Below are 12673 nucleotides of genomic sequence, written 5' to 3'. Positions count from 1 at the left end.
TGGAATCATTTGGATGTTGACACTCAGGATAGCTTAAAAATAGATTTCTGTGTGTGTGTGTACTATCTTCTTACCTGTCTTTGTAGGAGGTGACAGGACACTTCAGGACAGCTTCTACTTCTGAACATGGCCATAGAAAAAATATCTCTGCAATGGAAAGCCCCGTGGGAAGGAGGCAGGAGGAAATAAGAATAACCTTTGTAAATGTGATGATGCCAAGGAGTAGCAATTAATTGTACCTATGGCCCTCTCTCCAGAGAGAGGTGGGCAGTAAAAAATTCAGATTTACTGAATGCTGTAGTGAGAAATGGGAACCTAACAAACAGGCGAGATGCTTACATGTGAATTAGTAGGACCACAAGCTATCTGTGTGTCATTTTCTTTTAGTTATCAAATTATTAAATAGGCAACTTCTGGAAAAGTGATTGCATTTAAGAGTTGAGACATGCAATAGTGTGCACACCTCTGGGGTTGTGCGTTTCTGGCTTGGTTTCTGCCTCAGGAACTTTCACATCTTTCTGGCCACAAACCACCTGTTACCAAAACTCCAAGCATTCCTTAATGCAAGCAGATATTTGATCATTTAATAAATACTTTGGGTATAAAACTGTTTATTTCACTACAAATGAACTTTGAAAAAGACTGTCTAGTCCATACTGTAGCATGTTTGGAGTCAATATGCAACCATTTTTCTTGAAAAAGTTTCCAGAGCCCATAATAAGACATTCCTGGAAATGGCAAGGGTCTTTTCAGATTCCTGGAGGGCACTCACAAGTTAGGAAACTGATTTCATCTCCATTATGTTGCTTTATTTTAGAATAGTCTGCTAAGGTACTGCTTGTGACTCCAGGCATATAAAGCTGTGTTCCAGGAAGCACTGGGGAGAGTGAGGCAGGGGCCTGGGAAGCCAGCAGAGCACATAATTTGGGGACTTTTGAAACAACAGAACAAGAAAAAAGTCTCACTTGTAAATAAGGATCCTCCCTTCCCCACCCCACCCCTCCCAACACTTTCAGGAAATGAGTACACAGTGAGCACCAGGAAGTCAGTCTCTTACTTAGCTGCAGAAGTGGCTGCAGAAGTGAACTTTGAGCTCCTCTTAGCTGGCTCAGCTCAGATGATCACTATCTTTTGCAAACTGACAGCTGAAGTATCTGGTTTTGGTTTGCCACTGAGGAGGGACATTGTGAATCAGTGCATAGCAACAAAAATTACATTTTGAATATTAATGCCTGATCTTTGAAATCAACTGACTAAAAACAGAAGAAAAGGACCATCGGCTCAACCTCAGGCTTCTTTGTATATCAGTGACTAGTGAGGGGCTAAGGAGCTTTACTCTGCAGTCATAATTGAATGTGTAGCTTGCAGGCCTGCCAAATTGCAGAAACCTAGGTTTCTCATATTAGATAATGTGTAATAAAAGACAGCTGTTGCCAACATATGCTGTTCTTTGCACAGCAATTCTTCATTCAGGAGTTTTGGTGCTTTTACTGCCGCCCTGAGAAAAGGCTCAGTCTGGGAGGTGAGTCTGGAGAGTGAGACTCCACCCGTGAGAGCCTAGAATAATTGGGCTGCACCCACTAAGGAAAGGCCTGCAGGGAAAACAACTTTTCCCCAAATGTAAGACCTTTGATAAGACCTTAGGCATACTTAGGCATACTTCTTTGCACTTAGGCAGATAAGTAGGGTGTGCAAGCAAGGTCGAACTCAGAACATTCCTTTCCCCATTGCCTGAGTTCTGACAGCCCAGATCAAAAACAAGCAGCCTTTGTGTCAAGATGTGGCACGTGTCAGAGACTTTGATGGTGCCTAATTTATTTAAATTGTTTTTTAGTTAAATGTTAGGTACCTAAGATGGCTCACTGCTAATCTAGAATAGGAATTAATTTATAATTTGACTTAGTCTCATTTTTTGTGTGTCACTGATAACCCAAATCAGTCAGTCCACAGGAAAGGGAGTATCTCCATGTGTCTCACATTGTGCTAGGCAAATAGTCTCATTTCGTTTAGTCATTGAACTAGAAAGAGAGGTTAGAAAGGAGCTGGAGAAATTTCCTTCTCCACAGAAGTCTTGGATTTGTTTTGTGGATTTATGAGATTTTAGATTTGAATATATTGGGAGTGATTTTTGTTTTAGAAGGTAGCTTGAGGGGAGACCAGGTGAAATCTTGAGGCTTCAATTAATGCTACGATTATTTGCTTAGCAAAAGGGCATATAAAATTACTGAGGAAAGGCTTAAATATTATAATTTATTAATTTCTTCTACCATTCATTTTACAATTCTATATTAAGGTATTAACGTTGTTTTCAATTAGCTTTTTTCCCGTCATTGTTGATATTTCTGGATTGAGATTTTGGTTTCATTCTTATTTGTTTTCCTTCATTTTTAATCCTGATACATGTTTCAAAATCTTATTGAACATTTTTAAGTGATTACTGTTGAATTTTGTTTAATGAATATTTAATGAATAATAAAGTTGAAACTATCTGAACACATTCCTTCTGAACTTGAATATTTTACTTTGGGTGTTTCAACAACAGTCACTTGCACGTATCATTGTCTGGTAGTTCACTTCTATTAGTCTATTTAGCTTTTTTTAAAAAAAGATTTATTTATATATGCATGCAAGAACTGGAGTATAGGCCAGAGTTGTGGGGGGTGAGAGGATTCACTTGAGACAAAGTGGGGAACAGAACAGGCAGATTGGCTAAAATACACTGCTGAGGGGAGCAGTGGGGGAGTCGGGAGAGGTCTGCTGCACCATGTAGGTAGCTCCCTGGCCAGGGATTGAACTCGTGCTGCAGTGGCTGCTGCACGCTTCATAGGTTGCATCTTAATCCTCCCTGTGCCATCAGGGAGGCCTAAGTCTATTTAGCTTTTTCTATTTCCACTCTAAGTCCTGTGGTAGGTACTAGAGTAGAAAGAAAAACATACATTTCCAAGATGTCTAAAGCATATTGATAATTATATACAGAATGATCAAGTACATCCTTCATGTAAATATACATTCATGCCTCTCTCTATAGGAATATGTAAATACCCTGATGAATATTGATAGCAAGGGAAATATATTTTTGTGGAGATTTTATTCTATTATTTTTCTATTTTTAATGAAGTACTATTGTTTTACATCTTTGTTAATATTTTCACAATATAAGATTTCTTCCCTTTGGCGTAGTCAACATAGCTCTTACCATGAAAGCACCTGTAGTCTTCCACCATCATGCAAAGGTAATATTTTAAAATATAAATCCTAGTAATTATAGATAACTAGATATTGCCTACATAGTACCCTGCAGTCTGAAGTAAGTATAAAAGACAAGCAGATGAATAGAAATAGAAACTATAAATACAACATAAGGAAGAGACTGAGGATGAGTGTGTGTATGAAGTTCATTGCTCTCCTAACAAGAAGAAGGTCCACTACATAGCTGAATGTTACCCCCACACTTGTTAATGGTTTATATTAGGACAAAATCAGACTGAAACGAATCAGACAAATTGCTGTAGGCCTTCCATGTTAATCCTTATAAGTATCTTGTAGCCAATCTAGAGATTCTTTTTGGGTCTGAGTCTTCTTTGTACAACCTTCAGAATGATATGAATCATTTAAGTTCCAGAACGGACAAAGAGGAAAGTATAATGAATTTACATCGAGTTGGTTGGCAAGGGATCAGATTTCCATTGCATTAACTTTACTGACCAATGGCTGAAGTCTAAACATTGAGTCATTCCAGAAATGTGAGATTGCTGGCATATGTCCCTGATAATTCAACTTATTTACAATGATATAGCCTTCTTTTGTGCATTAATTTCTTCTACGTATTTTTTCCTGACTTGATCCTGTACTTTTTTTATTTTATCCATTTGAACTGACTGTGCATGTATCACCTGAAATTATATGTGTGTATGTGTGTGTGCATTTGCTAACATATGACAGTATAACATTTAACATATGACATTAGGTTGATATTTAAACCATGGGTTAGCTAGGTTAGCTGGTAGCGTAAGTATATGTTTAATTACTAAACACACAAAAATTCAAAGCAATCACCTAAACAACACCTTTGGTAGCTTTTCCACTATTTACAATGGTAGAATAGTATTCTGGAAGGTTAAGCTTCCAGAAACCATGCAGATGACTGAAGGTGAGATATTATTTATACCATTTATACCATCTTTATTAAAAAAAGTTTTATTTATGCATACAAGAACTAGGGTACAGACCAGAGTTCTGGGGGGTGAGAGGATTCACCAGAGACAGAGCAGGGAACAGAACAGGCAGATTGACTGAAATACACTGCTGAGGGGAGCAGCGGGCGAGACAGAAGAGGTCTGCTGCGCCATGTGAGTAGTTCCCTGGCCGGGGATCAAGCTCGTGCTGCAGAGGCTGCAGACAGGTTCATAGGTTGCGTCTTGATCCCTTGTGCCACCAGGGAGGCCCATTTATACCATGTTGAGGTTCCCTTTCTTGCCTGGAAATCATACTTCACTCCTTTAAAACTACTGCAAAAATAAATCATAAACAGAGTTAAGGTTTTGACTTCCAGGTCTCAATTGACTGTATTTCTGCATGAGTTGGTTCTTTACACATTATTTTATCCTGCTAAGACAGTAACATGTTGCAGTATTAAAATGAACAGTCTTTTCATCATCCTCCAAAACTATAAAGTATTTGGGTTTTATATGCCATTATATGAGTGTTATTTTGGGGTTCCAGTATGATTATAAATTGTTATGAGCCATCTTTCAGAAGCTGTTTTAAATACACATCAGATATTGAGTACTTTTTGGAAGTTTTGGAATTTTTGCCACAGTATATTATTATCAAAGCCTCTTTTAATCTTTTGAAAGGATGCTGAAAATTTCCTTCCTAATTTGTCTTTTGCTATCACCAGAGAATGCAAGTTATTGCTGTTATGTAACAATTTCCCAGGAACTGGGCCAAGGAAGCTGGTTCAAAGAATGTGATAACAAATAAAATCCTTTATGATTTAAGATATTTTACAGCTGTGTCTTAAGGACCTTTTGATAACTGTGCTTTTTTGTGTTTTTCAGCTTGCCTTGCTGAGAACAAGTTCTTTAGGTGAATTTTCCTGGTCTCAAAGGTAAAAAGATTCATTTATCTTACAGCTTCTCACCAGATTATTGATGTCATACACACACAGAGTCATAAATATAAAAATTTACATAAATATCACTTATTTTTAATTGTGACAATTAATTTTATGTTTAGTATATTCCAAATATACTTTGAGTCCATGTTTATTTGTTTATTTATTTATATTACAGAAAGCTTGTTACTGTGGAAAAGCAGGATAATGGAACATTCGGATTTGAAATTCAGGTGAGCAGTTTTCAAATTCTGCCGGCTTTTAATGAAGAAAATAGTACTGATAGTACCATGATATTTGCAAAGAATGAAGTCTGGCATGGAGAATATTAGAGACTGCCTTTTATTCAACATGTGGTTGTTTTGGATAATTTTTCTGTGTGTTGAGTACTGTCAAGGAAGGAAAACATTGTAGTAGCAAATATAAAATCCCTACACAATCCTCAGCAACTTGCTCTTGCTTTAGCCTTCCACTAAATCTGAGATTGATGCAAATTGCTCAATATCAGCCAGAACTTGGTCCTCCCCAGTGGCGCAGCGGTTTGAGCGCACCGCTGTGAAACTGTCCTCAGCCTCTGTAGTGTGGGTTTGATTTCCGGATGGCCAGGGAGATTCCCACGTGGCGAGGCAGACCTCTCCTGTCTTGCCTGCTGCTCCCCTCAGCAGTGTATTTCAGTCCATCTGCCTGTTCTGTTCCCTGCTCTGTCTCTGGGGAATGCTTTCACCCTTTTGTACCTCTGGCCTGTACCCCAGCTCTTGTATAAAAATAAATGAATCTTTAGAAAAAATACTCCTTATTGATGTACATTTTATTTCCTCACATTTCTGATGTTTTGCCTAATTATTTACACTGTGCATCAGATTTTAAAACTTTACTAGGTGATATGGAATTGGAAAGTCAGTGTATATTTTATGGTTAGAAACAGTAAACAGTTGTGTCGATCACATTTAATGAGTAAGGAAACCAAATGGAATTCTAGCTGAATGCAGAGGAGAAGGTTGTAAGAGAAAAGCTAACTTCAACTTTTTTAACATTTCTGTCTTTAAATTTGGTGATGTCTACAATTCTTCCCTCAGGTTTTAGAAGCATAGTCCTCTCTTATTTCCCATTCACATGAAACATTCCCTATTTTGTTGAAGAGACACTGTGCTTTTTGTGACCAATTCTTTTAAAATTAGAACTACCCACAAGGATGTGCAGCAGTTGCTACTAAGAATAGGATCATGACTACTCTCTTATTTATCTTTATTTAATGTGACAAATGAGGAGTTTTTCTCACTCTTTGATAGTATATGTCACTGTGCCCACACTTCTCTCTCATAACAAAACTCATAGTCTAAATGGAGCAAGAGTCAAAGCTATTATTAGCAGACGAATGGCTACAGTGCCTTGAAGATCTGTATGAGCCGCTGGCTTCATCCCTGATCTGCAGCATAGGTGTGTATCTCACAACACAGGGCCCCACTCTATTGCAAATACCTTTTTTGGTATGTGCTTTCTGTTACCGACTCCAGGATGCAATCCATGCTCCAGGACTCCTAAAATTTGCAGTAATATCAAATAGGGGAAATGCCCTGGGAACTTTTGGAAGCCCCTAGAGAACCTCATTCTCTATACTCTGCGCTGATTGTCAGTACGTATTTGGGTTGCCGTCTGCCAGGTGAAGGGCACATGGAAAGAGAACAAGTCCATCTTTCTCTGGGTTTCCACAGGTGCTAGTTTTACAATGCTAATGTTAGGAACACAGACTTTAGAATTCATGGACACCTGAGTTCCTGTTCTCGCAATAGTGCTTTATGGGTTTTTTAGGAGTTTCAAATGAAATCACATATACAGAATGCATACGTAGGAATCAGTAGAAGATCAACAAATGACAGGTTTCATTTCAAAATGAATGCCACTGGGCATGTCAAAGGACAGTGTGACCTCTGTGTCTCTACAGAATTCAGGTGATCATTCTGTCACTGGCCCCTGAAAATGAGAGCTAGAAAACTGGCTAAGGAGAGATAGAAATATCTGCCTATTTATTCCTCTCCATTACTTTAAGGCCTCTGCATTTTCTCCTCTATTATTAACCTACAAATTTTGTACCTATTGCAATAGATATGCTGGTACCAGCTACATAAACCAATATGATTTCCCTTCGTTGTACTCACTTTGATCAATGAACATGGGGAATCGGCACTGCAAATGAGAATCATTGTACCAAAGGAGTGTCTGTTATAATTTCGGTTCATGTTCCATAGGAACTAGACTGCCTTCTATCTTTGGAAGTGTCCAGGCTATGGAGAGAAGACTTCTTGGCAGAAAAAAGCTGTTAAAGTGTTCTGTGTTATAGATGGAAAGTATGTTGCATGACTTTTGACAGTTCCTTCTGCCATTAAGTTATGGAGATTCTAAATACCTTGTAGAATGAATAGAAGCCCTGCTAGAGGTTAATAAAATAAATTTTCTGGAAGTTGTTTGACTTGACTGACTTCTGGTTCTGGAGCTTGTAAGTCTATGAAATAAGGAGTGAACATCATACCTTAGTTTCTCCACAAGGAAACAGTACTGCAATGTGATTTTAGGAATCAGATGTTTAAAGGAACTCAAAATGCTATTATTATTCTATCAATAAATAGAACTAGCCCTCATAATTTATTTGTGAAAAAGCAAAATGTGTTACAGGTGGTTGGGTCACATATATAGCAAACATATATGCAGTGTTCTTGGTATGCAGTTTTCTTTGTAAAAATGAAAACAAAAGCAAATTATCCAACCAAGTCACTTTTGTCAAATTTAGGCAATACGCAAAGCCTAACTCTTTCTCTTTTAGTTGGGTGACTAATGAACCATTAAGTATTCAGGTCAGGCATACCAGAAAGTGCTCAGAAATGAAGGTAATTGAGTCAATTATAGTACTTTTGAATTAATGCAGGGCAGATTGTCATTATTTGCAGAACTCTGATTTTAAATAATTGTTGTTGGCATATCTCCCTTGCTGGATGCGTACTGTTTTGTATAGTCCTGTAATGAATGCTGTAGGTTTGAAGAACCACACGGAGCCTTTTCTCTCTGCTCTTGGCCTCTGTTGTTTTAGCCCATTAATATACAATACAGTAATGATAGTATCAGTGGACGCTTAGGCTTAAAAGCACAAAATCTCAAGCATTCTTTTTCTTCCTTCCTTCTTGAGCCAGAATAATTTTATGAATGGGCTTGGCCACAGATTTTTGGGTAAAAATGCAAAATTGATACCTTTGATTTAGTGTGTAGTCAAGAAAGCCTCCCCAGATTGCTCTTTGCACCTGTATATTACCACTTCAGTAATTGATACTTTATTTTTTGACAAATAGATTTTAAGTTTTTGAGTAATCATTATGTGTCACTTTAATTTTTATAGACTTTCCCATTCCCGATCCAGAACACCTACTCCTCAGAGATGTACACTCGGATCTGCAAGATCCAGGAGGACAGCCCAGCACAGTGCGCTGGTCTGCAAGCTGGTAACTTAGAAGTTTTGTTCATGCTAGGAATTATTTAAATAACAAGAAAACTCTTAATAGTGAAGGTCAGGGAATGGTTGTTGCATTGGACATTCTTGGTGCCTTTATATTGCTAAGGTTTTGGACTTGCTTGTTTTGTTTCATTTGTGTGCCAGAAGGGATTATTTAACTGCTTGAACATTCATTTTCTTGGCATCTCCCAGGTGATGTCCTTGCAAATATCAATGGTGTGAGCACGGAAGGCTTCACCCACAAGCAAGTTGTTGACCTGATCAGATCGTCAGGAAACCTACTAACGTAACTATCCATCTGCTTCCTGTGGGGCTTCAGAAATGTTAAGGTCTCTCATAATGCCTGTTGAGTGAATGAATAGGCTTTTGTTCAGGGTCACAAGAAAGGAGGCAGTGCATACAGCTTGGGGATTGGGTACAGACATTTTTTATCAGTTCTTTTTGTTTTTCAAGGTTTCCTCAAACTTGAACATATTGTCAACATCTGAAGTCAGAGGACATCAATAGCCCAGATATCTGTGTGGGAGGGATAGGATTTAAAATTTATTTTTTTATGTCAAATTCAATTAAACTGGCACACATTCTCTTTGAATGGAGAGTAACTGGTCCAATTTCCACGGTTGATATAATCTGTGGTTAGAACAAATAAAAGGTCAGAAGGGTTGGATTTTTTTCTCTTATGCCACAAGCCAGTTGTTTTTCTGTTCCAGTGTTTCATTTGGAAGAAAGAACAAAGTCTGCACAACTCTCCTTGACCTATAACACACACACTTACAGTCCAGATTTACTGCTGGAATATTGTCTTCCCCCATTAGAGATCAGAGTAATTTTTCCATAACATCATCCCTAGGACTTAATACGATCTTAGTAATCAGTTAAAAGATGGGATTCTTTTATCTGTTTTCATCTGTTAAGATGGTATTTATTGAGCAAATACTAGCTCTGTGATAGGTTGAGGGGAAACAAAGATAAAGACTTTTCCAGTTCTTATTAACTATGGAAGGAGATGGATCAGGAAAACTTACCAAAATATGTTGTTTTGACATTTTGATTATCGATAACTGCTGTAATTATTGATAACTGCTAAAGAATGAGATAGAACATTGAATCAGAGGGCTGCTATTTTAGCTTAAGTGTTGAAAGTGGTTCTCTCTGAGGAGTGGAAATAGGAGTTGAGATCTCAATAAAGAGAAGGGATGATTATTTGAATTCCTGGTGAGAGCATTTAAGGTGAAGAGAGAGGTTTCTGAATTCTTACATGGGCTTTGCACATTTAGGGTATAGACAGAAAGTCCATTTAACTGGTGGCTGATGGATTAGGGAGAGTATAAGGAAGAAAGAGGTAACCTGGGGCAGAGGCTAGGTTTCACCAGCCATGCCAGATAATTTAGGTTTTATTGAAATTAAGGCAGGTCCTGTGTTATCTCGTTCATTCTTCTCAGCCACCTTGTGAGGTTAGTTTATTCCTATTTATATATTAAGTGGCTGAGACTTAAATAAGGACTTAGTTAAGATCAATCATCTAGTAAGTGACAGGGCTGGGATTTGACCACGTGCTCTCCATGCCAAGATCTGCCCTCTTCAGCTACACATAGCTGCTCATTGAAAGCTGCCCACGGAAAAGCTGCTGCAAGCTTTTCAGTGATTCCAGTCTAAAACTTCCAAAGATGTTTTGGGTATATGTGGGAGTTTTGAAAGATTACTAGTGGTGTCAAGAACGGAGTCCTGCTCTGGATTTTACAAGTTCAAGCTCAAAGGATGGGGGCTCTCTTGTTCAGAAAAACTAGAATTTACAAGACAGGGACCATATGGAGTTCAAGAGGAAATGCTGGCTGTTAGAATCAGAAAGCTATGTTCCAGACGGGCAGACCTCAGGTGGATAATTAAGGAGGAGTGAGTGGAGAAAATGAGAAATCTTCCAGAGATTGGGAAAATGAGAGACAGTGTACAAAGTGCAGCTATTGGATGTCCGTGGTTTGCCTATAGATGCCTGTTGCTCTGTTAGGTCAGATCAACATTAAGAGTCGCAGTGAAACAAATTCAAAGGCAGCCCCACTATTTGCCCAGAGTCAAGACAACCCTGATGAGAAGACATGGTCTTGATGCACTACCCTCTCATTATCTTGTATGTGCTGCCACTATTAGATTGGAGGAAAATTCATCTCCACATTTGATGCTATTTTTTTAATTTAATGCCTTAAAAATTTCTTGCAAGTTTACCAATAGAGTTACAGTTTATTTATCAGAAGGAATTTGAATCAATATTTTTAAAATGCTTAGGAGTATAACTACCACATATAATTTGTTACCTTATTCTGATTGATGTCTTAGTAGTCAAAATAAAGGCCTTTAATGTGAGTCCACAAAACAAATCAAATCGCTGAGCATAAAACAAGTTATTTCTTTTTAGAAAGGCAATTGGTATAGATAGGGAGAAAAGAACATCATTAAATAGATAATTCTAGGATTAAAATTTATAAGGTTTAGAGATAAAAGAGTCAGATGAATGTTATTATCAAATCATAGTTATGGTTCTGTTTGTTCTAGTTCCAAAATTAAGGCGATTTGCAGAAGTAAAGGCTCTTAGAATCCTGGGGAGGAAAGGATTTTTCTCTGTTTCAAGAGATAGTATGTTGATTCCACTGCTAAAAAGTCCCTAGTGCCTGTTTTCATTGCCACACTCCTCATGCCTAGCACGGTATGTAGTCTGGCACAGAGCAGATGTCCAATAAATATTCACTAAGTGAAAGAGGTGGCTCAGCAAGACTCCACAAGAATATTCTAGTAGAAGGCACCCATCACTGTCATATAGTGGTTTCTATAAAATGAGATATAATTTACAAATTAACCAAATTCTTTTCTCTCAGGCACTCTCTCAAGAAGAGTTTTTTCCCCCCATTTTTTTCCCCTCAGAATGTTGTCAGATTTGGCCTAGGTCCAGATACTTCAAGTACTATGAGAATCCTAACATTTATGTTGCTTTTTAAGTATAGTATGTGCTCAAAGTGTAGTACTGCGTAAGGAGGGTGCTTGTTTGAAAGAATCACTCACACTTCCCCCTCACCCCCTTTTAATCTTAAAACAGGATAGAGACTCTTGATGGGAAGATTTTCAAAAAAGCAGAGCTTGAAGAAAAGCTGAAAAAGTTAAAGGTAATTTAATTTAATACAGCGAGGTACATTTTTCATTCTTGAATGTGTGAGTGGTAGAATAAAGATCTATTTGAGGATTTGAGATAGCCCTTGAGGATGAAAAGTCATGATGAGTCTAAACTATTGAATTATCAAGAGCCACCCAATTACCTTGGCAGGGATATTAAATTCCACACACCAGTGTAAAGCCTCTTTCCGTTCCTCTTTCTGCATGTCTATGAGGCTCAGGGCGGCAACAGGAAGACACATCACTTCAAGGACTTTTCATTAACGCACCTGTGATCTCTCTTAATTTACATTTTGTTTGGGAAAAAGCAAAGGAGTTGGTCTTTTTGACATTTTCCTGAGAACTGTGCGTGTGCGTGTGTGTGTGTGTGTGTGTGTGTGTGTGTGTGTGCAGGAGGGCCTGGAATTGTTGCTCTTCCATTGTCAACCTTTGTATCTTTTTATTCTACTGTATTACTGTATTCTTACTTCAGAAACCATTCTCTCTACTCCTGTAATTTGAATTTGCTTTCACTGGCAAACACACCATCAATTTCAAAGAAGAATAATTAAAGTTTACAGAAGGTGGTCCATAAAGCAGATATTTGGTCAAAATTCCTAGGACTGGATCTTATTGATGTTCTTAAAAAAATCAGTGTTCCAGGCTCTGCCAGGCCAAGGTGCACATGCCCTGAGTGTTGCCCTGCTCATCCTTCCCCCAGCCTCAGTTGACCTCCATCCTGGAGTTCCCTTTGCGTGCAGCAGAGCTACCAGTTTCATTGTGGTGTCAGGTTTACTGGTTACTTAGGAATAGCTGGGGAGTATTTCTCTGTTTTTTTCTTTGGTAGAATTCTCATAGCATCCTCTGAATCATCTGGACTCATGGTTATTTTTTGTGGGAACCCTAAACTACAATTTCAG

General features: G+C 38.2%; 1 protein-coding gene across 6 annotated transcripts in view; it reads left to right on the top strand.

Moving 5' to 3' along the window:
• CYTIP (cytohesin 1 interacting protein) overlaps nucleotides 1-12673 on the top strand; it is a 75371-nt gene that overhangs the window by 50563 nt on the left and 12135 nt on the right. For all 6 annotated transcript variants that reach the window (XM_037523362.2, XM_037523361.2, XM_054699740.1 and 3 more), the window contains 5 exons: nucleotides 5061-5110; nucleotides 5295-5349; nucleotides 8502-8604; nucleotides 8808-8901; nucleotides 11701-11767. In XM_037523362.2, coding sequence (XP_037379259.1) covers nucleotides 5061-5110; nucleotides 5295-5349; nucleotides 8502-8604; nucleotides 8808-8901; nucleotides 11701-11767 — 369 coding nt within the window. The remainder of the gene's footprint in view (nucleotides 1-5060; nucleotides 5111-5294; nucleotides 5350-8501; nucleotides 8605-8807; nucleotides 8902-11700; nucleotides 11768-12673) is intronic.

Source organism: Talpa occidentalis, unplaced genomic scaffold (genome assembly GCF_014898055.3).
Source record: "Talpa occidentalis isolate TD23 unplaced genomic scaffold, MPIMG_talOcc4v2.1 talOcc4.3, whole genome shotgun sequence".
NCBI lineage: Eukaryota > Metazoa > Chordata > Mammalia > Eulipotyphla > Talpidae > Talpa > Talpa occidentalis.
The sequence above is the reverse complement of the archived record's forward strand: the minus strand, read 5'-3'. Positions and strand labels throughout refer to the sequence as shown.